Source organism: Serinus canaria, chromosome 4A, assembly GCF_022539315.1.
Source record: "Serinus canaria isolate serCan28SL12 chromosome 4A, serCan2020, whole genome shotgun sequence".
Taxonomy (NCBI): Eukaryota; Metazoa; Chordata; class Aves; order Passeriformes; family Fringillidae; genus Serinus; species Serinus canaria.
Window position 1 is genome coordinate 11,193,174 of NC_066318.1, and position 27,646 is coordinate 11,220,819.

At 39.7% G+C, this 27,646-nt stretch overlaps 2 protein-coding genes across 6 annotated transcripts in view; one reads left to right on the top strand and one right to left on the bottom strand.

Moving 5' to 3' along the window:
- COL4A6 (collagen type IV alpha 6 chain) overlaps positions 1-16,822 on the bottom strand; it is a 109,981-nt gene extending 93,159 nt beyond the window's left edge. Inside the window, exons 1-2 of the mRNA XM_018914331.3 lie at positions 16,503-16,822; positions 16,378-16,426 (exon numbers count right to left, since the gene is read on the bottom strand). Of these exons, the coding sequence (XP_018769876.2) occupies positions 16,378-16,426; positions 16,503-16,516 (63 nt within the window). The 5' untranslated portion in view covers positions 16,517-16,822. The remainder of the gene's footprint in view (positions 1-16,377; positions 16,427-16,502) is intronic.
- Positions 16,823-17,045: 223 nt separating this feature from the next.
- The window catches only part of COL4A5 (collagen type IV alpha 5 chain), a 74,047-nt gene continuing 63,446 nt past the window's right edge, over positions 17,046-27,646 (top strand). The window contains exon 1 of one of the 5 annotated variants that reach the window (XM_050974444.1): positions 17,046-17,368. In XM_050974444.1, the coding sequence (XP_050830401.1) occupies positions 17,279-17,368 (90 nt within the window). In that variant the 5' untranslated portion in view covers positions 17,046-17,278. The remainder of the gene's footprint in view (positions 17,369-27,646) is intronic. The other 4 variants (XM_050974441.1, XM_050974442.1, XM_050974443.1 and 1 more) reach the window with 4 other exon arrangements.

The window sequence follows — 27,646 nt, forward strand, 5'->3', positions numbered from 1 at the left end:
AAGATGCACAGTACAGTATATGGAATTTAAGCTGGCCCTTCAAAATAGTAGTCAAAAAGAAAGTTCCTTCTTATTCACCTGGAAGATATGTGCTAAGTTTCAGTATTTATAGTTAATTGTGGTGGCTTAAAACAAGAACCAGCTGTTTGGAGGCTCAGTGAGGGAACTATGTTTGCTCTTCACTCTCATTTTGAACACTAGCTTGTGTCCAGAATTTCAGGGGCTGCAAGGCTTAAATTTCTGGCCACACAACATACTAGAAACAACATTCCAAAGAAAAGATCTGTTTTCTTTTAAACAATGGTAATTGATCATAGACAGCACAACGTTAACAAATATAATACAATAAATTTATTTCATGTGTCTGAAACATGCCTGGTTATGTATTTTACATGTATCTAGATAGCGAAAGAAATACAAACAGATAGCTAAAGAAAGCAAAAACAATGCTGTATGATTCTTCTTCTGTCAAATTACTATATTAAAGAAATACTATATATTTTTCCATTCACAAACAGCACTGGTTTTATCCTCTTGTTAGCATGTAATACAATCACTACTGAACCTAAGAGGTGAGAGAAATTAATGCATTTAGTAATAATTAAAGCCTTTATATCCTTCAGTGACTACAAGCCAGGATAAGAAATTCACAAGCTGTTGTTGAATATTGTGACACAAGAGCATGACACCTCCACTTGGACTGAAGAAGGAACATTTATGTTTTTGTATTCTCCTTACAAGACCCACAAATACAGAGATTTGCAAAACATCCCAGAAGGAAGCCTTCTGAAGAAAACTTCATTAAATACTTAATTTCTTGCATATGATCTAATATTTGATTGCTTTCTTAATGGTTAGAAAAGAAGAAGAGGGGAAAAAAAGGGCAGAAGAAAAGGCTCACTAGCTATGAAATCCTTCCTTGAAATTATAAGCAGCAAGCTTTTTTTTTTAATTAATTCTGGCCCAGAAACTACTTCTGAATCCATGACTGATCGCAAATCCTTATTTTAAAGACTGACTATTAAGTTACTCTTGAGGGAGAGATCCAATATTGTTAAAATATCTTAGAGAAATGTGTTTAGAAGTATTTTGACTCTGTTATGACAATAGTGACCATTTGCCTTGACATGAAGGAATGTGTGTATCTCACAGGAAAGTTGCAACCTTTTGCACCTAACCCCATCTCACAAATCCCAAGCTCAGCACAACTGTGTTGTCATAAGAAACTTCACCAGAAGCAGAAGTGATAGAACAGACAGGGCTGGGAATTAGCAGGAAGCATTTATATCTCGGACCATCCTGAGCTATCAGGGGCTCTGATGACTTAGACTTTCTTTCAGATGAGATAAAAGCCAGAGGTCCTAGCATCTGGTGACCATTAGGAAGCTAGAGATATTGGAGTTTTTAGACATTGAATCCTGGTCATATTCCAAGACAAATAAATTTATTCAGCCTTCCTAAAAAATTCCTCACTATTTCAGAGAAAATCATATATTCTTCTAGCACCCCATAGGTGCTGTGCAATGTTTATTGGTATGCTGCAAAACAAACCACTAATACTGCAGGAATACATTGCACTCCACAATGACAAAACACTTGTTTCAACTGTTGTCTGATAATGGCTATATTGGGTTTTGTTACCAGCATAAGTACCCTGAACCCCCATTCTCCAGAGTGATGGAATGTGGACAGGCTGCCCACCCTGAAGTGGGACCTACAGAAATATTTCATATGGATGAAATCCTTTAGAGTTGCTGGAGTATCATTGCAAGGAAGGAATAGGTGCCCAGCTGTGCTGTGTCCCATCCTCCTGTAGATCTCTCATGTACACCCACATGCCAGTTTACAAGTGTGCACACTATGAAAAACAATCTTTGTGTCAGAGGTGAGCACTGACATTCCTTATGTCATCTGACCTTGGTGTTCACAGAATTCCCCCTCTTACCATCCTCCCTTGGTCATAAAAGGACTCAGGTTATTAATGGTTATGCTCCAAGTCATGCCTCAGTTAAATGGATAAATTAGCTCCAAAACTGGATTGGCTAAATATCCTCTTCTCCTTTAAGCTTCCTCTAGAGATCAAAAGTGTCAGTGAGAGGTACTGAATAACTAATCTTGATATGATGTCAAATTCACCCCAAAAACTCTTTCCACCTGCTGTTACTGTTCTTTGAGATTCCCAGGAGGTAAAAACTAAGCAATAGCTGTATATAAACATACACCCACACGGATTTTTACTTGAATCAAGTATAATAACTTTGGACACTCAAATGTTAGTCTGACCCAAAGATTACAACCCTGATTAATTTCTCTATTTATAAGATGAGTGTGCAATGTTCTCAGAGTGAAAAACGAGATGTCTTTTCTGGCTGGGGCAGATTTTCCCTCAGTAAATGAAATAATTTGATGTTTTCAAGAAGACTAATGTTCCTGTTGTTGCAAGGAAAAGAAGAGAATGATTCTTTTGGATCATTGACTCAAAAGATTTATGATCTGAGCTATCACATCAACAATCAGCTTAACAATAAAATCCTGTTGCAGAAAGGTTCCTTTTTTATGGTCCCTATTTACACAGCAGCAGCATAAAGCACAGCTGTGCTCTGAGCTCACCATCCTGCCACAAAACTGAGAAAGAACAGTTTTGGGAGCAACAACAATTGCTTCCAATACTTTTCACAGCCAGATGATTACCAACACCTTCCTACTGCAGTACGTGATTTTAAATTAAAATCCATCTTGAAACTCTACTTTCATACCCTGAACAACATTTAGCTCAGGTATTCTCCAGGTTTTTAGAGACAGAGAAGCTGCCATCCATAACTAGAATAGCAGAGGAAGCTATGTGTACACAGTCTCTCAAAGAGAGCAGCACAATTCTACAGTTGGTGTGATGAGACTGCCCCTTGCTGAGCAATATTTTCCCAGGATTTCTTTAGGTTTCACACATATCTGGCAGGTTGCAAATCTTTTGAAGTAGGGATTGTATTTCAACTCTGATTTTTCATGTATGAGAGCACACTAGGGTCAGATGTGGTGACCTGAGTTCACAGGTTAGAGCATTACAAACCTAGATAAACGTGCAAGAAAGTTCACAGCTTCACAAAGTGAAAAAAGTAGAGAGAGAAAAAAAGAGAAAAAAGTATTCCATGGAGATACTTAAATCTCAGATTTTTAAGAAAGCTGATATAAGTACTATGTAAAGGATATTTTTGAAAAGTAAAATCTGAATAAGATTGCATGCTCTGGACTTCTGATAAGTGCTAGATTTCCTTCCTCTAACCACAAGAAAAACAATTCACAGCTATCTATACTCCCACATTCATCTCACAGACAAACCTGCTGTGACAGGCACAAGGCCTATCCTTGCCGTGGGAGAAATAGTATCAGAGCTAAAAATTCAGCTGTGAACTGATCCAAACATTAAGTTCCTAACCTCCCCCCATGAGAGACAAACAGCCACTTCCCACTGCAGAGCAGGGCTGCACATTGTACACCCTGACACCCCGCAGACTCCTTTGTGGTCCGGAATACATTAATAAGGGCAAAAGGTTATTTTCCAGCAAAGTTTTTAAATTAAATTCTATAGAAAACCAAACAAAAGGATACATGAGTGTTCATTTATCTACGAGCAGTGAGCTCAAAAGAAAATATTTCATTTCAGATTTTACAAAGGTGTCCTAACAATGGAAGCTTATATACCACAGGTACTTTGCAAACAAGACTAAATTAATTAATATCACATTCCAGCCAAATGTATGACCTGGGAAAAGTTTCAAATTCGTTTTTTCACTGAATTAATTTCAGCTAAAACCTTTGATAAAAACAGCATGGAAAGAGTAACTGAAAGAAAGAACATACTTTATTTGATTAATTTTAAAGCACATAGGCTTACAGAGTGGTGCAAATGGGAATAAGATGAATTAGATTACCCATTATTCAGTTAGAAGGCTTACAGAGTGGTGCAAATGGGAAATAAAGAATGAATTAGATTTACCCAATTTATTCAGTTAGATAAGTTATCTTGTTTTAAGATATAAGTTGTCCAACTTATTGGTATTAAACCCAGCTACAGAAGTATTCCCTGTTTGCACCAAATCTCACACAGAACTGCCAAAAGGGACGCAGCAGAGGCTGTGCTGAGGAGCCCCCAGCTCCCACTGCCCTCCATCCTCCTTCCACACACGTGCACCCACTCCAGGCCAGGCACAGCCTCTGCTAGGAAATGGCAACAGCAAACAAGATTCCTGACACCTGGCAGGCTTCTCTGCTGGAGTTTCTCACTCCATTTAACAGCTTTTCTCCTCCTACTCCAGCTCATCCAAAGACACAGCAATTAAAAACATTATTTAGAAAAGGTTCAAGCAATTACTGTCTTTTAAAAACTGAACTTTGTTCTGAACTGTGTCCAGTGTGCATCAAATATGATATAACCATAACAGCAGATCCTGCAGGCCAGAAAGCATGATTTATATTTTTCTTTCCTGCTGTCCGACTCTGACCTTTCTAAACAGATCTCCATCCAGCTTGTCAAATATCCTAATGAAACAGGTCCAGGTGCCAATTACTTCCTGCAAAGATGCAGCAAACCACACAGCTGACAGGTAGGTCTGAGATAATCCAGTCTCAGGAAAACCATCTCCTGATTTCCTCTTCTGATTTCCTCAACAGTGCTTAAGTCAAACATCCAGATGTTACATGACAGGTCCCTACAGGCAAGCACCTGACCTAAAAGCCAAGGAAGAAACCCTGATACTTTAAAGAGAATTCTGTTTTCTCAAATAAGCTTTAGGGATATAAACTGATATTTTATTTTAAATATTAATAAAATAGCATGTGCTACTGTTAAAACAAGAGCTTTCTAGAGCTAGTAGAGTTAAGACACTAAATCCTTGGTGCTTTTAAACTCAACCCTGTTGAATTACTTCTAGGAAAAAATGTGATATCACCTGTATCCCTGTGCAAAAACATTACTTTATGTTTTTATTTACATTATGCCTTTATTTGAACAGAATAAAGTAATACTAACTTTGTTCTGCTTCTTTACACAGATGCTATTTGTTTGGTACAGTCTAATTTTTTAAGTAATACTAATTTCTAGCCAGCCTCATGGCACCTGAGTGGAATACATGTAAAGAGCAAGATTTAGGTAAAGTCTTCAGTTTTGTGAAATTAAAACTGAAAAATCACACCTGCATTCAGATCAGTTCTTACAAAATATATATTTTGTATATTATCATAATTCTCTATTCATACATATTAGAAGAGCTAGTAGATTAGTTATGAAACTCAAGAAAGAAAAGTACTTGAACCACCTTAGGAACTTGAGGAAAACACAAATAATTGCTCATTCAACTCCCCACTAAATTTGTTTGAGTGTTACCAATTATCTGCCTTGAGCCATACCTTCCCCTCTGGGACCAGCTCCCCCCAGCACAATGCCTTGGAAAAAAGGAGAAATAAATGCAATTTTTGATAAACAGGCATACAAACCACTGGAGCAGTATGATTATTTTGCAGATAGCTACAAATATGGTATGGAGCATTTAAGAAAGTTACACAAAGGCATTCATCAAGCTATATTGATAATAGAATCTAGGATTCTTTATGCCACAATCTTCTTTAAGTCTTCATGTTTTATCTGTTGTCTACAGACAACACAGCAACCCAATTAGTGATTAAAGCAAAAGCTGCAACTTGGTTCTGTGTATTTAGCTTCCTGCCCTAACCATAAAATATCTGATAAAAGTCACTATCCTGCTACAGTTTCTAGATACTATCACAGAGGAATCGGAGATTTCAGGCTTATCAAGAGCAGAAGCTGCAGCGGTTATAAACTCAGCAAGCACAGTAAATTTCACAACTCTGTCAAGCAACTGAATGAATTGTGGTGATTTCATCTTACAGAGATAATCTGGTTCCAAGCAGAATTTGAATTCCTTTCCCATACTAGTTTTATGTTGAAGTTAATGGAAGCAGTTCAGTGCTTCTGTGCAGCTTTTTGGAGATACAAGTTGACACTGGTGCTACTTTGATACAGTGTGAGGTAACATCTAAATAAGCAGGTTGAAGATGCCACTGACATTCAATATAGAAGGAAAATCAAGATTACTCATGCCAGACATGAAATAAAATTCCAAAAGAAGGTGAGGCCCCCAGTGACACCCTATGTAAGCTTCAGACTAAATTCTCAGTGACCTCAATTGAACACAGCAGCCAGAGCACAACTGCCAGCAGTGTGCTTTGCAATCGACTTCACCTTTCTCACAACCACATCCACAGCCTTTAAGGGTCTTACAAAGCACTTATACTGCCTATCAAGAAAAGTAACCACCCTCTGAAAAATTAAAGAACAACATTCTTCACAAAGACTAATCCTGCTTTTCACTTTTTAAAACAAAACCAGATAAGGAAGTGCTGTAAATCTGAGATCTGTGAGCTGCTGGGCTGCAGAAAGGCCCCTCTAAACAAGTATGTCGTGGAGCTAGTCTGTACCTGTGCCTCACTGCACATTCCTCTGGCAAAGGAATTTAGGCCTGAAACCTGGTACCCCTCTGCCCTCCTCTGAGTGAGTTCATAACATCAGAATGAAGGGGAGGGAAGCAACTTTCTCACTGGAATTTCTTTAATGGAAATTATAAGAACACATCTTGATGAAACAGATGCTTGAAGTATTTTATCTGGTTATTCACAAAGAATACTTATTGTGATATATAGAAAACATAGAACCACTTGAGAAAAATTTATCTCTGTAAATTCAATGTTGCAACATAATCCAAATAAAATCTGTAGCCAATATCACTGCACAAAGATGTCTGGGCTGACAGTCTTCTGTGCAGAGAAAACTGTAAAGCAGTAATTCCAAATGTGGACAGTAACTTAGCAAAAAATAAAAACTTCAACTGAACCACCAAAAAATCCCTTCAAGTTGTCTTTTCATAACCTTTATTTACTTCTATCCAAAATACTTGGTACACACTTTGGTTTGTGATTCATAAAGCATCCTTGAATGGAGCTGAAAAGTTACAGCAGCACTGGAGATCCCATATAAATATTAATTAATTCTACTCAACCACTGACAAACTGTAATTAAGACTCACTAGCTGGATTTTAAACCTTGCCCCTCCTCTCTGAAGGAGAGGATTTTAAACCTTGCCCCTCCTCTCTGAAAGACTTGCAGAACTTGGCTGGATAGCACAAACCTGAAAGATAAAGATCAGGCAGATTCTTTGGAAACTTCACAGTCTCATGCTTGCCCATAGAAGAAAGTGCAACTGAATGGTGTCTTTAAGTAGCCATAATTAACTTTTTACTGTTTTGTGCCCTATTGGTTAGAGGTTCAAGCTTTCAAGATCTCCAAAGGCAGATGGTACAAGTCCCTCATTTAGAGAGGAGCCTTAGGGCATACAAAGCACAAGGTGCAACAGTTCAAAGAAGCAAAACTCGATGCATGACTCGAGGCAAAGCCTTCTTCACACGTCCAGGACAGTAACACCAGTACTCAGCCTGGCCCAGTGCAAGGACACCTGAAAATCGCCCAGGGGTGAAAGACAACACAGCAACCCAATTAGTGATTAAAGCAAAAGCTGCAACTTGGTTCTGTGTATTGCATAAGGAAACAGTGTGAAATTAATTTAATAAATGAACCCTAGAGAAAGGTGGAAACACATCAAATGTTGCTGTAACTTCAACAGGAATAATCGTTTCAGGATTCAACCTATCCTGCAACTCTGCATAGTGGAGGGTCTGCAAACACATTCTACCTACAATGGAAAACGAGCTGTGACACATGAGAAGATGTTCTGCCCCAGCCCCGGGTTGGCACAGTCCCAGAAGGGCAGACTGCAAAACCTCCCGTGTGATTTTCCACGGAACACTTGAAGGATGGGAGCTCCTCAGCTCCTGAGACTCTGCTGAAGGCTCCCAGCACTCCCCATGCCCTAGGGCCAACACATTCACATGGAAATTGCTCCACTAAGAGATACAGGTCAAACCACAGTCTCGAGCTCACTCTAATTATCTAGGCAGATTCTGGTTTAATCCTAACAAGATTATACATTCACAGAGATTAAGGTTGTTAAAAGTACCACAGAGAAAACCATATAATCACTACACTGAAGAGACCATTAACTATTCTGTTTATGGTCACCAACTCATTTAACTTTAAAACCTCTGTGGTATTCAAGGAAATTTTCTGTACTATTTGTGGTAAAAGTGGGCTAAGGATCTGACATTTCCTTTGGTGACAAGAACACATTTGTTAAAAGAGTGGTTTGAAAGCTTCTTCTTTTCATCACCATATTAGCATATTTTCTCTACATTTTTTCCTACATCATACGCCTTTTCAAGTCACAGCAAAAAGCCAAGCAGTGTACATAGAAAAAGATTTTATAGGCTGTTTCCAGCTTAAGCCAAAACTACTTTATTATGTTAAAAATGTACTACTCTTCCTTTGTAAAAATGATCACAAAGTTTACAAGAAGAGACAGCTGTTAAAAAACTGTTTCTGATGAAAACAGAAAACTTTTGCTAAATAGCAAGCAATGTGTTTGTGTCACACCTATTTCCCTAGTAAAGCAAAACACATGCACATTTCCAAAGCACCCCAGGACAAAGCACCTTACTTCTGGCACCCAGGGCTGACTAGAAATCACCTCAGTCATCCCACGAGGCCAGGACTCAGCACCCTTCTCTCATTTCTGGTAATAAAGGCTCAGCATTTTCTATGCAAAATGCTGTATACACTGTGCAGTGCAACACAAGACCTGCCAGCCTCACCTTCCAGCCAAATCCACACTTCATATGTGCTGCACTTCATGGAGGGGGCATTTACAGAGATACACTGATTTTACAGATAATGTTCCAACTTTTCAACCCCTCACACACACTTTGATAACAGTCTAAAACTTCACAAGGCTGAAGCTGAAAGCCTACAGGCTCCTTTTATGGAAAAGTCTGAAGAGTACTATAAATTCTTAATTTTCCAAGCTTGCTTTTTGTTCCTGCAGGCTATGTTCTTCCAGTTGAGTTACACCCTGCTTTGTGGATAGCTTTAATCATCCAAGTACAATAGAATGATTCACCTTCCTATTGTTTTGATGTGTTTCTACTATAGTAGTAGTAATAATTCCAAGTTGCTTTTAAAAAAAAGTTAAAAATTTATATTTTACAGAGCAAGTGGTATCTGCACAATACTTCACAGCAAAAGTTATATAAGGAGAACTATTACAACTTTAAAATGGTCCTGCTCCTCTTTGGGAAAGTCAAGCCATTATTCAGTGTGTCTTTCTATCTGTTTAACTTTGTTGCAGTTTTAATGTGTTTCAGTACATTTATATGTGCATTTCTAAAAAAAGACTTGCCAGCATACAGACTTAAAGTACTAAGAGTAATAGTTTCATCACTTATTTTACAATTTTATAGTTTTCTGAGAAACTTTCAGGTTTAAAAATTCTTTTAAGAACTAAGCACTATTTCATGTCCACAGAGACACCTTACTGCTTATGAGGGCATGACCTTAAAAAAAAATAATAACTTTAATGATTCAAACATATGGATAAGGAATGTAAGAAATTGACTTGAAAACACTCTAATATGTGAGCAGGTAAAGTACATGCAGTAATTTTTAATAGTTGGGAAAAGACAAAGCACTGACTTGTCACTATTCAGAGCTTTAAAGTGATCTGCTAGCAAAAAAGAGTTGGTGACATTTAATTTGTGGAGATTTGAAGAAGCACAGGAGCATTCATAAGTCTATTTCTTGCTTAACTTCACTTTCATTTTCCTCTCCTCTGATTTTTAGGTCAAAACCAACCCCTCCAAACAGTGCTAGAAATTAACTGATGCAGTTGGCTTTTGGCTTACTCTGTACAAACACTTCATCCTAATCTCTAGAAAGATGCAGGTTTTGACTTATCTACCAGCCAAAAAAAAAAAAAAATGCTAAGAAAACAGTTAATTTTGCTGTTGCTACCTTGTTTCCAACCTTTCTTCTTCAATGGAAATAGAAAAATGACAAATATGCAAAAGTGAAGAAAATGAATGTTAGTTTCATATTTTACTTCAATGCACTGCCTTTTCTAGCTAGCTCCCAATTAGTCCAGCTACAACACCCAGCTGACCTGTGTCATCACACAGGGGTCTTGCCAGATGCTTGTGTCAAGCATGGAATTGTTTGTTCCTACACCAACAGGGAAAGCAAGGAACATTAGGTGCAAACTCCTCAGAGAGATTTGTGCAACAGAGATTCCTGGGTAGCAGGCACTGACACGTCCTCACTGCTGCTGGGAGTGAGGCATCAGAGAAAGCACTGCAGGATTAACAGCAGTGATCCTGGCAGCCTCCCTGGCTATTAAAGCACAAAGGAGACTCAGAAAGGCAGAGGAGCTTATGAGCACGTTTGGGCAAGGGCTGGAGGCTGTATAAAAGTACAGCAGATTCCAGCCAAAGAGGAGAAAATAGAGCAGTGAGTGAATGAGGCAAACTCAGAAGACAGTAGCTATGACATCTCAGGGGGCTGAAGCAAATCAGACCAATTTGGTTCACAGAGTTGATTCTCTCAGTGTTAAGGTAACCAAGTGAGCAGAGACTATGCAAACTGGATGGTGCTGCCTTAGTGGCCCCAAGAGGTTGACACAACCAAAGCTAATGAAAATTCTGCAGAAACAACAAGGGAAGCACAGATCAGAGGGATGTCTACAGCTTTGTATCCATTTGGGTGTGAGCAGCATCAGAAGGCCAGCAAAGTCACCTCTGACCAGCAAGAACTGTTAAAAAATGTGGCAAAGAAGCCAAAGAAGAAGCAGATCAATGGAACCATTCCTTTGACATGGTATTTATGTTTCCTCTCTGTGTTTCTTCAGACCTGAGAGAAGAGGAAACCATTCTGAAAAGATGAATTTTATTATAGTAGTAGATTATTGTCAACAACTTTTTAAAGTAGTTAAACACAACTCCTGGAAACTGCAGCAACACAACTTCCATATAAACCACACCATCAGGGAAGGGGAAATCATATGGAAAGACTCAAGGCAGGCTGAACTGCAGGAAGCCTGTGCAAAAGGCACAGGAACAAATTATTTGCTTTTCCCATGTACTTTCAGATTTATTGCCTACACTTCTAAATTTCCTTTTTTGCAGGGTACAGGTAACAAGAACTGCATGATTCCACTCTAAATGATCTTTCTGTTCAGACATGTAAATGGAAATAAGCTTTTAAAGCTCAGTCAGGGTTTATAGCCTTTCCCAGAGAGTAAGAGCCTTTTTGGCTTAGGTGGGTATCTAGGAAAAAAAGAACAAAAAAACCAAAACAAAGACCCAACCACGTAAAGAAATTAAATTAATAATGTCAGTGCCTGATCTCCCTTCCCACTGATCTTTCTCCAATAACAGCCAACACTGCAGTCACTATCAAGACTGCATTTTGCAGATACCCTCTAACAAACAATTCAGCCTCTTTCTAATCCCTTTTGAAACACCTTGCTAGAGCGATCCCTCTCGCAGCTAACAACTGAGAAGCTTTCATTTTAATTTTTTTCCACAATAATAGTCCTTATTTTGGTTTGGTTTTTAGGACTTGGACTTAGGTTTTGGACTTGGTTTTTAGAGAGCTTGAAAATAATCTATCAATGAAAGCTTTAAAAAATTCTTATTTTTAGTTCTTAGTCATCATTATAAGATTTAAGCTGAGAAGCAGGCATTACCAAACCCTACTCATAAAGAGATTCTCTACAGCAAAGATGGACAAAGAGGGGAGAAGCCCCAGCATGAAAGCTCTACCTCCTTTAGGGACACCAGCATAACAATAGCAGTTCTTAAATCAAGGGAACACAGTGGCTGGTGCCAATGATAGTCCACAAGAGGAAATAAAATGCTTCTTCAGGTCACACAGTGCCTCTCACACCTATACAAAAAGCAGCCACAGCCTTAAAAGGATAATGATATCACAAAAGCTCTTCAGAATGCAATCACATGCATTACTTCATTTCATAGCTGCTGTAACCTGACACGGATCAGAGTGCCAAAAAAAATGGCACTTGTTCAATTGGCACTTGTCTTCAGCACATAGAAAATATTCAGCAAATAAGCAATTATTTCTTCAAATGGGAAAGTATATTCAGCTTTAAATGAAAATTTCTCCTAAAATGCAACATCTTAGCAAGAGCCAGAAAATCAGCTCTTTCATCAACAATCAGTTTCTTTTTTTATTAATTCTCCTTATTTTGCTACAGAACCAGAGTATAATTCTTATTATTTTACCATAGACCTATTGTTATTCAAACTTGACCTTTGCAAAAGGACCATTCTCAATGCAGTACTGAATCTTCACAAACAAGTGCCTCCACAGCCATGCATTCTTACAGATTAGAGGCTGCCTTGTCTGGTAAACAAATCCTGAGATTTAAATAATTTCTTAATTTCTGTAGACTCCTTCCTTATAAAAGTAACTTTACTGTAGATATTAAGTTTTCTCCTGATAAAGTTTATGGCAACATAAAAATACAGCTGTAAAAGTCAAGTTACAGAAGGGTTGCATACTTTTAAATACTGATTAAAATGGCAAAGGAAAGGTAAAACTTTATAAAAACATTTAAATGGATAACATCATATTTGCAGAAACTGAATTGCAAAGAGTTACAGTAAGAACTGCAACTCTGGTTTGAAATATCCATAATTAAACAGCTAATTTTTCTCCTCTGTCAGAGGCTCTGGAACAAAATGTATTTTTGGCCATTGAAAACAAGGAGTTGAGGTTAATTAAGCTGGTCCAGTACATACTAAAGGAAAAGACACTATGAAGCATTTGTATCATAGATATAAAAACAATAGAAAACACACAGAAAACCTGGGATATATTAAGACACAGATAAATAAGATCACTTGGGCTAGCTTGTCATAAACTAGCAGAGCTTCAGTTACTCAAAATAGAGCAGACTTCCCAGAACTGGTTTTACACACAGTTTTTGTTTGCCTTACTTGGATACTGAAGATGTTCTGCTGAAAAAGATACCAAGTGCTAGGAAAAGGAAGAGACTCTAGTTAATCTGCACATTTATTAGCTAAAAAACCAAAAAGAAAGAAACAAAACCAAAGAAAAAGACCACAAAATAACAAAAAAAAACCCCACCCAGATTTGAAAGAGTTTCAACAGTACATTAAGTCCACTCACAGAAGAAACCTTACTGAGCTCCCCTGAAAGCTCAGTTGTTCCAACAGAACATGCCTGACAATAGGTGCTTACAGTAAGTTCCTAAAAGTAGTTCTTCAGGCTATCACATAAAAACTAGGATATATCCCAGGTGTGCTCAACTACCTCAGAAAGTGAATAAATGAGGAGTTACCATCCCACCCGTATGCCAAGGATGCTCTCAAGGGGGCACAGACTGACTCCAGCTCAGCTGGGAGCTTTGTGAAGGACATGAATCTCAAATTTCATTACAAGAGGCTGTCTCAGTTTAGTGATTATTTTCACCACATGCTCCACCTCACATTTATGACATCCCAGAAACATCAGCAAAACTCTGATTATGCTTTTAAAAGTCCCTCTCCTAAAAACTCTGCTTTGCACTGTACCCTGCAAAAGCCTCAGGGGAGGACAGAGATTAGCCAAGGCAAATCCCTGCCTTTCTTGCACTGTTCCAATATTTTGTGTTATCTCCCCTACCTTTGCACAAGCTTTTGTCACTTGTCTTAGTGCAATGAACATCTTGAAGACAGCACTATGTTGTTGTTTTGTGTTTGCACAGCAGCTTGCACTAATGCTCCTGGTTCATTATTAAGGAAGATTATTGATAATAAAAGACTGAAACCATGAATGAAGCACAGCTTCTTGAGGCACTCCAGGGTGAAAGCTGTTGGGGGAAATCTTAGGTCACACCAAGCAACTGGTCTCCAGGGCAACAATCTCTCTGCCAAGTAACCCCATGTGTAACATCCAGTCATCCATGTTTTCAACATTTGCTTCAAGAAAACAGAGATCATGGTACAAGACTAATTTTGTACTGTCATTCAAAATAATTATCATTTATATCCACTAAAAATAATTATTAATGAAGATATTAATTCAGATACACATTAAAAATCTTATTCTTACAGAAAGGGAGATGACCACACCTCATAACTGAGACCTCTGAATCCAAGCCAGCTTTGATACAAGATGCTGGCTTGATGCCAGCCACTGGTCATGTCCACAGTACCATTCCTGAAGAGTGCTCAAGAACTTGGAACAACATTTTAGTGATGTTTCTTTTACAACAGGTAAGTTATTGAAATGAGATCGTTTAAAAGAAAAAAATCTGAACAAAGTTATAAATTACACCATCTTCAGCACCAAGTTGGCAGTCTCTGTGAATAGTCTTCTAGAAGTTGTTACTCCTTAACCCAAAGCTTTAACCTCATTTTATTGGCATTATACTTCACTATGCTCCAGCACTTCAAATTATACACCAGAGATCTATTAAGAAGTCTTTCAGAGATCCTAGCTTTCCTTAGAAAAGCTCTGTTTAGTGCAAGTTCAATCACCAGTACTTTTTCTTGACAGCTTACTTCATACTGGAAGGTGTTTGGATGTGTTTTTAAGTCAATGATACCATAAAGTCAGTTATTAAACTACTGCTGTATCTGAAGTTGACAAAAATACAGTTTTACTCTTCCCAGCTGTCCATGTTTGACAGCATTTCAACAGAAACCATTACATCCATTATCTACTTAGACATATAAAGTACGAAGTATTTTATGGACCTATTTCTGATTCTTCTCCATATTTTTAGACTGATTACACAGCACTTAAGATTTTAATTGTTTTCTAACCCTGAAGAAAACTCTCAGAAAGACTTAGAAATATCATGTAAAGATGAATTTTAATTATTGTGATTGATTTAATTGACAAGAGTCCCTTTATGGGCAGAGAAAGGTGTTAACATCTAACAGAAATCTGACTGCTTAAGAGATGTTTTCCAACAGGTATGGAGCAAAATTGGAGCAAACAATTGAAACTCTGCTGCTAGTTACAGCTGCATCAATCAGCAATAATCTCACTGCCATATCACATAAATTTATCTAAATAATTGCAAAATGCGGGACATTTGTCTTGAAATAGTTTCAACATTTGCCTTTAAAGTACTTACTTTATAAAAGTCATTTTTACCTAGATTCCACTGCAGTGAAAACTTCTGGTAGAACAGTTCTTGGTTTTGTTGAACAAAACCCTCTAATCTTTTAATCTTTGAGAAGATTAGAGCTTGTAACTACCACCTGATCAGGATGATAAAATTCTACTAGTGCAATTGATTATGAAAAATGCAAAACATAATCAAGCCTTTCCTATTTATAAAAAGTACAAACCCCTCTGCTATTAAAGCCTTTTCAAAAGATTTCTTCTAAGTTGCACAAAAAGGTTATATATCTTTAAAATTTTAATCAAGAGTAGCAAAAGCACTAGAAAAACATTGGCTACGAAGTCAAGAACCCACGTATCAACTGGTTTTGTTAGAAATGTCTGAAATTGAATCAAAATAAACATGCTTAAAACATACTATACTAACATTCATTCAATATCCTATTTTCACTATAAAATCCACACCACAAACATTATTGTCCAATCTTAATTTACATTAAAATATAACAAAGAGGTGTTTTTGAATTGCTGACTGTACATCAGTTGGACACTTAATTTAGGCTACAGATTTATTCATTAGTTAAAAGGGCTAACAATTGCAGATTCCAGTTGCTGAAAATCTACTGCAACTCCAAAAAAGAAAATTACGAACATTTAAAAAATCTGTAGTCCCCTACTACTCTGTTTAAACATTAATTAGGAACAGCAAGAGAAAATCCATGTTTACATCATAAAGTTGTCAGATAGATCATAAAGTCATTGTTTCTGTATACCAACTTAGAATTTAAAACAATTTACTAATCCATAGTCATGAACCTTGATGCAACACTTAAAAGCTTAATCCTTTAATTTCTCACATCTCTTTCACTTAGTTATGACGTGTTCTGGATTGGATCCCTTGGGAACAAGTACTCAGAGGGTCGGTTTTCACAGCAAGGTTTGCGAAGATGGTAAAAAAGAACTAAAGGTCAGTTTCAAAGAGAGACACCGATCACACTATCAGGCAATAAAGCTGTTACACCGCATACGGACAGTCTTCCACCCGGTATACTTTTCAGAGGCTAGTCAAAGTAAACCAGACGAAAGGCACAAAGGAACTCTGGAGTAAAGGTGTATGGCAATTAAAAAAAGAATCCGCGCATCTTTTAGAGAGGGGTGGGGATGCGTCTTTTTTCTGGCCGAAGGATGCCCAAACCCCGACAGGTTCGACCAGGCACGTTCACCTCCAGCGAGCACTGTTGCGGCCGGGACCTGCACACACTTACCGCACTCGCCAGCTCCGCGCCCAGCCAGAGGAGCAGCAGCAGCAGCGCCCTGCGGGAGGCAAAGGGACACAGTCACGGCGGGCCGGGGGCGAGGCGGGGAGGGGGCGGCCGCGTCTGGCACTCACCCTGTGCGCCCCATGGCCCGGGCAGCCCGCGGGGACCGGCACGGCGCAGCCGGGTACGCGCCGCTGCGCCCGCCGGAGGAAGAGGAGGGCCCGCCGTCACTTGGGGCCAGCCGAGCACGGTGCGGCCGCTTCGCGGGCTCCTTCCCCGGCACGGCGGAGCACCCGGGGTGGCGGCCGGGCTGGAAGCGCCGGCGATGCCTGCTCGGGTCGGTCACTGCTCGCTTCCCGAGGCGGCGCAGCCCCTGCAGGCACTCACAGCGTGCCCAGGCAGGAAGTTTGTGCAGTCCCCGCAGAGGCGTCGCACCTGAGCGGGGCCGGATGGGCCGAGACTAAGCCGGGCGAGTCCCGCACCCGCCGCCCGCCCCTCTAGAGGGGCGACCCGGCACTGGCAACAACTCTCCTTCACCCACCCACCCCTGCAACTTCCGCTGCAGAAAATAGTCCGGGGTCCAGCTGCCCGCCCGGTGGAGGTGCAGGGCGGGGAGAGGCGGCGCCCGCTCTTCGAGCCGACAAAACTGCGGCGCCCGAGGGAAGGGTGGGGGGGATTGTGGCCTCCTCGGAGGGGGGCGGTAGCAGCGTGCCCCACACCGCCCGCCCCCGGAGCGGAGGAATACTGTAGTCCCGGGAGGACTTGAGCCAGGAGAAGCGGGCGAGTGCGGCAGAGGGACGGGTGCTGGCGTCGGGGCGGCCGGTGCGAGCCGCCTACAGGAGCCGCGCTGCCCCGCCGGGCTATGCCCGCGCCTGAGGGCCGGCCTCGGAGCTCCTGAGCGGGCAGGATGGAGCGGCGGCGGCGGAGCTGCAGCCTGGCCGCCGGCTGCCTGGTGCTGCTGCTGGGGTGCTGGGGGCCGCAGGAGGCGGCGGCAGCGGTGAGTGCGGGGCGCCCTCCTTGTTCTCCTCAGGAGCCGCGGTCTCTGCCGTGCGCGGCCGCGGTGTGGAGCCTTGGGGGGAGCTTTGGAGCCCCTTTGGGGCTGGGGTGGCTAAAGGTGGTATCGCCCTGACAGGAGCTCGGTGGCTCCGGGCGGGGGTCGGTGAGGCTGGGCCGCGGGAGGGTCTCTCCTGCTCCCCGCGGGTGTTGTGGCTCCCGGGCCGCTCTTGCTGGGCAGTGCCCCGCGGTGCTGCCCCGTCGGACCGGACCGCTCCCCGCGGGCCGCCCGCACATCTGGGTTCGCGGGCGGCTCCGGGGAGGGAGGGAGTGCCAGGCGGGGGAAGCCCGGGTGAGCTTAGTGTGGGCTCTGAACCCGCTGTTCCTCCAGGACAAAGGAGGAAAGATTTCCCCCCCCCGCCTTTTCCCCCCAAAGAACTCCGTGGAGCGGTGTCCGAGCTTTTGCCGCTAAGCCATCACCTGCAGCCGTGAGTAACACTTGGATGTGGCACGGACATGGAGCCATGTGGGCATGGTTTGTCGGAGGACTGTGCCTCACGCTGGGACTTGGTTTTCTCGAGGGTTGTATTTCTGCTTTCTTAAAACTGAAGTGGAAGTGCTAGCGGAGGTAGTAAATGTGTGCGGTGTAGTAGAGAGCGCACGGGAGGCGGCCTGGAGGAGACTTGGGGTCTCTGTGTTTGGAAAAGGGATGCCCTGCAGTGGCAGGGCCTTGGGACTGAGAGAGGTGCGAGAAGTGATCGCTAGGTTCAGGCTTCGGGCTATTTGATTAGGACCTTTAGCTGTTAACAAGTGGTGAAATGATCTAAAAAGGCTCCCACTTTAACCTGCGTTTATTTCAGGTTTTACGATCCATGTATATTTCCTAACTTTTTTTAAGTTTACTTGGAAAGCAAAAAAAAAAAAAAATCGGATTTCTGTTGTTTGACTCCTTTCTAGTTGAAAAATCATCAGACATTATGGTAATAGGTGCAGAGTATAATTCTGCTACTCCCCCCTTCAATTCTGTAGTTAGTGCTGACAAAATCTTATTTGTCTTGAACTCTCCTTTGAAGTGCATTCCTTTACAGTGAAACTTTGTAGACCTTTCATCTGCCCTCTGAAAAAGCAAAGACCAGCCATAATATACTTCCTTCCTCTTCCACCCCTCCTTGCTGTGCCCAGGTGGGAACCCAAGTGTAAGTGATACTGGTGTGCCAGCAGTGCTCACTGATATGGAGCTGCTTGGCTCCACATTGTCTGTGGCACTGGTCCTGCTGCTCTGCTCCGCAAGGCCTCAGCCCAGCCTGTCGTAACCCCCACCCCAAAGAAGGACCCAGGCACTCCCACCTACACGACTTCACTGTTTTAGCAGGTAGGGGTTGAAGATAGGGAGATTTGTGTGCATAAATTTGGCCCTTTTCTTTCTGCATCGAAGCAGGGTTCTGTGTGTGCAATTACTGTGAATCTGTGGGGTGTGGGAAGGAGCTGTGGTGACCCTGTAGGGAGTCCCTTACCATGGGAGAAATGAAGAAGGGAGCAAAACCAGTGGTAGATTTTCTGGTTCTTAACACTCCCTTGTGCTGCAGCCTCTCTTTTAGGATTTGCAGTGAGATAAGATTAACTGAAGACCCAAGGGCTAAGTGGGGGTGGGGGAAAGAGAGAGATGCCTCTGTTCCAAACTGCATAAATCCCACTGGTCTTTTGTAATAATGGTTTTTTCTAATAGTTTCTTGGTACTTTGGTGTTCTGATGTTTTTGAATTTCCTGTGATAACACTTAATGTTGCTGATCCCTGTTAATGGGGTATCAGCAATTTATTCTACCCATTGTCAGAAAGGGTTGACTGAATTCTGCAGCAGTGTGTTTGATACACACAGTCTCTTCTGTAAATTTTGTTTTGGGACCCTGTGTCAGAATCATCCCCCCAAAAGGGTAAATTTGGCCATATGACTTCAAGTCATTTTGGTGCCCTTAGTCAAATAATACCTGAAATTGTTATTCAACATCATAATTCACATTTCCAATAAAAAAGTGTTATCTTCTTTGCTCCAGACTATTGTAATAGTGTGTATTGCTATGTGATCAGTTACCAAGTGACAGAATATAGTTAAGAGTCATCTGCCTGAGAAATCCCTGTGACTTATTAAAAAAATCCAAAGCAATGTTTCATACTGAAGGATGGATTTCATTGTTCAGATTTCATTGCTGGGTTTTCACAGCCTGTATTCTCACTTGGTGAGCAGCATATGGATCCTGCTATGCACTCTTGTGCAGACTCATTGAAGTAGAATGAAGTGTGTAACTACTGATGGACAGTGTAAAAGTAAATGGGAGTTTGAAAATAGTTTTACTTTTGAATGGGTGAATGAATGAAATGGAAGATAGTTTCTTCAATTAATGAAGTTAGGAAATTTTTTTCAAAGTGCTTATGTATGCTTTCAGCAGAGGGTATGAGGGCTTATTCCAATGGACAATTTCAATTATTGCTTAACTGCCTTGCTACTTTTAATATAAATCTACATACATGTATATAAGCCAATCTCTTATAAGCAGAATTTTTTTCTTCTCCTGCAGGTTTACTCTTGCACTGTGTTATAGCAAAGTGATTGCAGGCTGTGACTGGGAAATCTGTTTAATTAAAAAGCATAGATAGACTAAATTCATCAGTTATGCTGTCTATGAAACTCACTAGAGTTAGTGACTGACCATTGGCTTATATTGGAAAAATTTCCCTCATAGCTAAGGCCTAGATTTTTTAAGAGTAAATAGTCTTTGTCAGTCCAAAAGTTAGTAAAAATTGAGTGGTGTCTGCAATGTCTTTTCCTTTGCCTTCCATTATCATTTCAGTTTGACTGAAAGTGTAGGGTTGAAAAGAGTTGTTCAAGTATGGTAAGGCAGGCTGGCAAGATGGATATAATTTGTGTTTAAGGAAGTAATGTATTATTTGTGAAACTTCTCTTAGTTTAGTTGAGACTTCTTTTTTTCCTTTCAGAAGTTACCATATGTACAAACACATGGTACCATGTCAGTAATTACAATGTACATGATCAATATGGTTAATTTGATGGTCATTGTGTCTCTTGTTTGTTCTATTTTATCATGTAGTGGTGGTGGTGGTTGTTATTATTTTCCATTTCATAACTGGCAGTGGCTCTTTCTAGTTACAAAAGCTAGGTCTATAAAAGCAGAAAGTAGTGGAAGCTGGCTCTTAGGATTCAGAAGGTATTTAATCCTGAAATTCTGTAGATGTGTCTTGATTAGTCATGCACAAGATGGGTTTCGTAACATCAAGGCTCAAGGCCTCCTGCTTGCAACTTATCATTTGTCACGTGTTTTGATTTTGAATTTTCATGGCTTTTAGTTGAAGATATGTAGTAAAAGTTAAATCTCGAGTTCTGTTCCAACACGCACTAAAATGCTAACAAATCCAAGGAATCCTGAATGAAGAAGAATGAAGTAAGAACAGAATGAATGAAGTAAGAACAATTTAGACCATAACAGAATCTTCTACAAAATCATTATGTATTTTTTTCAGTTTTTCCACGTGATGGAAATAGTGATATTTCAGTGGAAATTCCTAGGCTTTCATTTTCCTGGTCATGAACGAGTAATCTATGCACCAATTATTAGTTACCTTTCTTAAAGCAGAAAAGGAGATTTTCCTAGGACAAAGTTAGTTAATTTATTTAATAGCAAATGTAAATTTATGTAGTGATTTCTTTCTACTCTGAATAAGCAATGATGCTTACTGTAATGCAATTAGCTGTTGTTGGGTTTACTAGAACATGTGCAAACTTTTCTGTATTACAAAACTACTGAAATCATGAAGGGCATCCCAGCAAATCTAATGTGCATATTTTCAGTCTGGAGCAAAGTACAGGGAGGAATGTGTTTTGCACCTGCAGTGAAGATGCATTGTGCATTTTTACCTTTCATTCACTGAGATTAAAAAGCTTCATTTTCCAATTGTATCAGCTGTGCCATCACTCCTGATCACCCCAGAACAAGATAGCCAGGCAGTGCTCAGGTGTATGTTCTAGGAATGGTGTTGCACAAATGCACTGAATGGACAGTAGCCTCTGCCAATGCTGATAATACCAGGCACAATTGGTTTGAGTTATGAAACAGACAAGCAAGAAGTCACTTAAGGCCCTGTGGCTCAGTAACATTAAAAACCACTGGGGTGCTTTGAAGTTCCTACTCAATGCAGTGTTTGGCAATCTGGTGTTGACTGCAGACTTTTTAGTGCTGTAAGCCATCTATTCTCAAGAGTACCTGAAATAAAACTTATTCAAAATTTAGAGTGCTGATGCAGTTTTAAGGATCACCAAGCAGCATTCTCTACCTTCCTATGAAAGGTTTGCAATGCAATTAAACCTCATTAAATATCATTGGTACAGTGCAGTATCTGGAAAAAAGGCAATGTGCTGAGCATCCTGGGTATGTAGTTGCTAATTGTGGGGAGGAAAAACTTCAAGAAATGTGAAATTGTCATTAGAATAAACATAGCTGAGATGAAGAGGAAAGGGTCCTAGTTATAAAAATAAATCTATTGCTTATTTTAAAAAAATTGCTTTGCAATTGACCGAGTCTTTCTTGCAGAGCTTAAGTCTTTCTTGGACAACTTGTTGTGAGGCGCTGCAAGAAGCAAAGACTGCAGGATGTGATCTTAATTTTAAGAGAGATGAATGAAGGGCAATTAGATAATTGCAAAGCTGTATTACAAGTTTTACATTGTAGCTTAAGCCTGTTAATCCTTTACTCTCTCTTCTTCCAGAAGGCATGATGCTGAAACTAATGTATTAGTAGACATATCTTTAGTCTGCTTCAAAAAGACTGATATTGTGTGATTCCTAGTTATGAAACCCTGCCTCTCTCTTTTTACATGTTTGAGTAGGACAGTCGACTAAATAACCCCAAGGCTTCTTCCAGCCTGAATTATCCTAAAAGTCTAAAATTACATGGAAGTACAGTTGTGCTCCTAGGTGTACTTTCTGTTAAGACAATTTTCATAACTAGTAATTAAAAGTTAATTATAATTCATTAAGTTAAATTGCAGATTGCAAGGTATCAGATTAAATGTTTGGGGTTTTTTTAATTTAGTTTCTACTAATTTAAAAATCACCTCTTAAGGTGTCAGCATATAGCATTCAGAATTTTATTTTGTCTTCCACTTTTGTGGAGGTGTCTTATGAAGTGTGTATTTGTATGTGTAATATTCTGTTATAATGGAACAAAGACAAATTGTAGTGGCAATATAGACAATGTTTAGGGGTTTTGGTTTGGGATTTTTTTTTTTTTTTACTTGAGGAGTGTGTGTTAGGAGTTAGAAAGAAAGGGGCTTTAAAGCTATGGGTTTCAGCTCATTTGAAGGCTCTTGGTTACTGCATCTCTGTTATTGGATTTCTTTGTCCCCTCCCTTTCGAGGGCAAAGGAAATAGTTTAGTCTCTCATCTGTATTTTGTTTCTTTTACCTAATCTCTACAGAGAATTAAAATGCCAGAGTTGAATTTTGATCTCTTTTCTCTCTTAGCACTGTAAAAGGCATATGTATGCAACACACTGCTGTTTTAGTTTATTATCTACAGAATAATTCATTTTATTGAGGTATAACTAGACCTGCAGAGCTGTCCTGCTCTAGTCTAACATGATGCCAGCGCATACTAGATAAGCTTTGCTGCTGCAGCTATGCTGAAATTCTGCTTTTCCCTCTCCTCAACATAAGCTAAGGCTTACTCACTTCCCTGAAGTGAATACTAACACGGGTTAGTAAGTCTTTTTGCCAGTGTCTGTATTTGTCAGGATTTTCTGCTGAAAGACAGTAAACATGTTGGAAAGTGTGTTTATTCTAGGACTGGCTTTAGTTGTTAGCAAGGTGAATCTTAATTTTAAACCACACCATTAATTTAGAGAAAGATATTTATGCTGTACTGCCTCCTAGAGAATTTAGATGTTTTTAGGAACCAGACTTACACGACCTTTGGGTGCTGCTGAGGTCTGTTTATGTGGCAGACACCCCTTCTGCAGAGGAACAGTGAGCACAGAGGAAATCCTTGGTTGCAATTGATGTGGTTCACTGGTATGAAACCAAGACTTTATCTCCTGACATCTCTTTCTCAACTGCAGTAGCTGTCTGTCCTGCTGTTGTATTTGGAGACATAGTTCTTATAGGTAAGATCACCTCATTGGCTCTGGTAGAAGAAATAGAGTTTTGTCAGGTCCATTTGGTGCTGTTTGCTGCACAGACTCACCTGACAGCCTTGGCAAATATCCAGAGCTGCAGTGGAATGGCTTAATTTCAGAGATTTAGAGCCATTCACTGGAAAGATGAAGCTTCATAGAGACTCTTCAACTCTGCTTGTTTTAGGAACTACTGCTGTAAGTGACAGAAGTCACAATATATGTGTGCTTTTATGTAGAAAATGAAACAGAACTGAGCACATGTTCCTTTCTAGCTTATTTTCCAGTTTGACTGTCTTTTTCTATGGTTATTGGGCTGGCAAAAACAAAGAACTTTATTATGCAAAGTATAAAATTTTGTCTTTATCTGGCAACTGTAATGCTAAAGTGAAGTAAACTACCACAGTTGTACTGAGAGAAATTGTACTGAGCCCTTGTAGTAGTGATGAGTTTTGAATGCTGTTTCGAGTCATTAGCTGGATATTTGGAATAACCAGTTACCAGTGGGTGCTGTGATTTTTTTGCTGGCCTGCAGTGCTGTAGACTGGCAGTCTTATTTTCCTGTTATCAACTCCTTCATCCTTTTCTTATAGTAGGAGTTTTCTACTTTTCTGTTTAATCTAGAAAGATATGACTGATGAGTCTTAATTTGTATGAAGTAGTAACTTAATTTGTATTATAGTATAGGCAGCATGATGCAAAACTTGTGACTTGGAATCTTTGGACTACTTAAAAGTAGTTAGGGGAAATAAGGAGTGATTATATATATTGGAGTTGCCTGGATTTCTCCAGTATTCTGCACATATCAAAAATCTACAGTATATTCAGAATAGTTAGTTTTATTTCTATGTATTCTGGTTCCTATCCACTCCAACTCCTGCATTCTATGTGAAAATATAGCAAGCATGAGTTATTAACTACATAAAGCTGTCAAGCTTAGGCAACCATTAATTCTACAGTTATAGTTGATTTTTTTCTCATTCACCATGTTAGCAATGAAGGCTTGTCTTCCTTCTCTAGGAAAGTCTTTCTGAGTCATAAATATATTTCTATCTAGCATCAGTCAGTGTCTGTTAAATACAGCATCAGTTCTTCAAAAGCAAAACTTACTCTTTATGCACTTAAATGCCCCAGGAATCTGATAGGAAGGAAGAAAATGACCACCCTGAACCATGAACTGCATTCTTTCTACACCTTGAATTAAAGTAGCAATTATTAAAACCCACAATTAAATTGCTTTACTTAAAGCAATGAAAACTAACATGACTTGAGGCAAGGCTAGACAAGCCTCCAGCTCCCAGAAATTGTGGTGTCCTGACAAGAAATGCCACTTAAAACAATGTTTGGGTGAAGGAGCTTATGAACTCAGTTTTAAAATCTTTAAAAAATAATCCTTTTTATGAGGCAGTGGGTTTTTTTGAGTCAATTTGCTTAGAACCAACCTGTCACAGAGAAAGACAGAAGAAGCCATTGTTTCTGAAAGGTAATTTCTAGCTGTCATTCAGGCAATAAGAATTGGCTTCCTAATAGAAAATACTTGTTCTGAATAAGTTAAACACTTCTCTTGTATATTCAACCTTAAAGGGCAAAGCTATTCAGAAGGAAAAGGAAGCTTCTGCACTGAGAAATGAGAATTTTTATTTGACTTTGCCATCTTTTTTCACCAGTTCACTGTGTTGTCAGACATGAGGAAAAAAATTGAGATTTCTGCAAAACCATTACATATTTAATTACTTAAGAATTTAAAATATTTAAAATAATAAGGATAAAATCTTGAGAGAATGAGAAGTTAGCCTGGAAAAAAGGAGACTGAGGGGTGACCTTATCACTCTCTATAACTCCCTGAAGTTTGGTTGTTGTCAGGTGGGGCTCAGTCTCTTTCTCCAGGCAGCAACTGACAGAATGAGAGGACACAGCTTTAAGCTGCACCAAGGGAAGTTTAGGTTAGATGTTAGAAAGTCTTTACTAAAAAAGTGATTGGGCAATGGAATTGTCTGCCCAGGGAAGTGGTGGAGTCACCATCCCTGGATGTGTTTAAAAAAAGGACTGGATGTGGCACTCAGTGCTGTGCTTTACTTGATGGTGAGTTGCTAGGTTAGGTCATAGGTTGAACTAGATGATCTTGAAGGTCTTTTCCACCCTAGTTTATTCTGTGATTCTATAAGTTGCAAAGCTTGAGTGTGTTTTGTTTTGGCAGTTTAACTTCCAATATTCATTTGGTGCCTTTTTTAGTAGGGAAGGTAGTGCCATGGAAGTTGCTGTAGAAGGCTGTGCCCAGAGTCTGCCCAGACACACAGGGAAAACATCCATGCGGAAGTTGGTATTTGTCTGGGTGAAAATGGTTTTTGTAATTTTGATTGAAGGAAGAGTATATATATAATTTCATTTCGTTTCTGAGCCAGAATGCTAATGGAACCCTCTTGGCAATAGATTGGATGACAATCCTGTATCAGCAGAAAGTCAGTTTTCTGTTCTATAATCTTTCATATTCTTAAAGCAGTGGTAGTAGTAAAGTGTTAAAACATCTCTGTCTAATGTATGAATTTTTGCATCCTAAGTGAACCTAGACAACTTCTTTATGCTTGGATGAGAAAATGCTTGTTGGCAGGTCTAGTCATGCTCAAGAAATGTGTATTTTCAGGACATGGGTATACTGTACCCAAAAATTAGAGTAATGAAACAGGTCTCTTTAAAGAACCTTAGATTGCTGATATGCTGCAAAAGAAATTGTGGAGGAAGAGCACAATCTGTTATAGAAATAGTAATGGAAATAGTCGTACTTTCTCCCCCCGCTGTCTTTTTAAAGAGTTTGACTAAGCTGATGTGTTTAACATAATAAGCAGATGAATCTGAGATGTATTGTTTTAAATTGTAGTGTAAGCTCTTCAGTAACAATTTTTGTCTTGCTAGTAGAAAGAGTAAACAAGAAAAGGGCACTTGGTGTGACTCTTAGGGATGGCGCTATGTATGGCCAGGAGCTGGACTTTGTGATTCTTGAGAGTCCCTTCCAACTCAGCTTACTCTGTGACTCTGAGTATGCTGATCATTTTGGTACAAAATGACTTAAAATAACAATAATGACCTTAAGCTTTGTGGTGGTGTTCAGGAGTGTAACCATCAGTTGCTAAAAGAATCAATACAGAAGGTGGATATTTAAAGTGTAAAGATTAATTTTCTGAAGGAAATCATTAGAAACTCCTCCTGTGCTGCTGGGGGGTAAGGAGTGGAGAAATGGAGTGAAGTTAAGCCTGGGAAGAAGTAAGGCAGGAGCAAGTTGTTGGAAGGTTTTTTTTTGTTTTTTTTTTTTTTTAATTTATCATTACCCTTCACTGACTTTTGATTGGCAATAAAATTTATTTCCCTGAGTCTGTTTTGCTTGTGATGCTAATTGCTGAATGATCTCTCCGTGTGCTTTTCTTGGCTAAGGAACCTTTTGCTATATTTTTTCTTTCCTGTCCTATTAGGGTGTAATAGTGGAACTTGGTGGGCACCTGGCACCCATCACAAAAGTATTGTTGGATTTAATGTTCTGGAAAGTTTTACTTAGATGCAGATAACAAAATTAAAATGTGGTGATGTTCCAAGCTAATTTATTGTAGCTGGATAATAATAATAATAATAATATTGTAGCTGGATAATAATAGCTAATTTACTGTGGGCTGGAAGCACAGTCCTTCTGTTCTGTAGTCTAGATTTGGTGACCTCTCACTCAAAGTAGAGCTGACTTGGAATTTCTGTTTATTGTTCAAACTGTTGCAGTCTAAAAGGACGTTGAAACACTATCTTTTATTCCAAACCTTGCTAGCTGTAGGAATAACGTTAAAACTTAATGGGAAAGCTCCGAATTCAATATTTGCAGTTAATTTACTGATTACTGCAGGATGTAGAGCATCGATCACAAACTTGAAGCAAGTTATTTTCTTTGCATATGTTCGGCTCCAAATAACACTTGTGGAAGTTGGTATACTCACTAAAATGGGGTGCCTGAGGGAATACTTTCCCTTAGAGAAAGTGACTTTGTTTTGGAATGAGTACAAATGCCAGGGGCTGTTTCTTACTCCTGCCAAGCTTCAGACTGAACTGCATCTCAAGTTTTAATGAT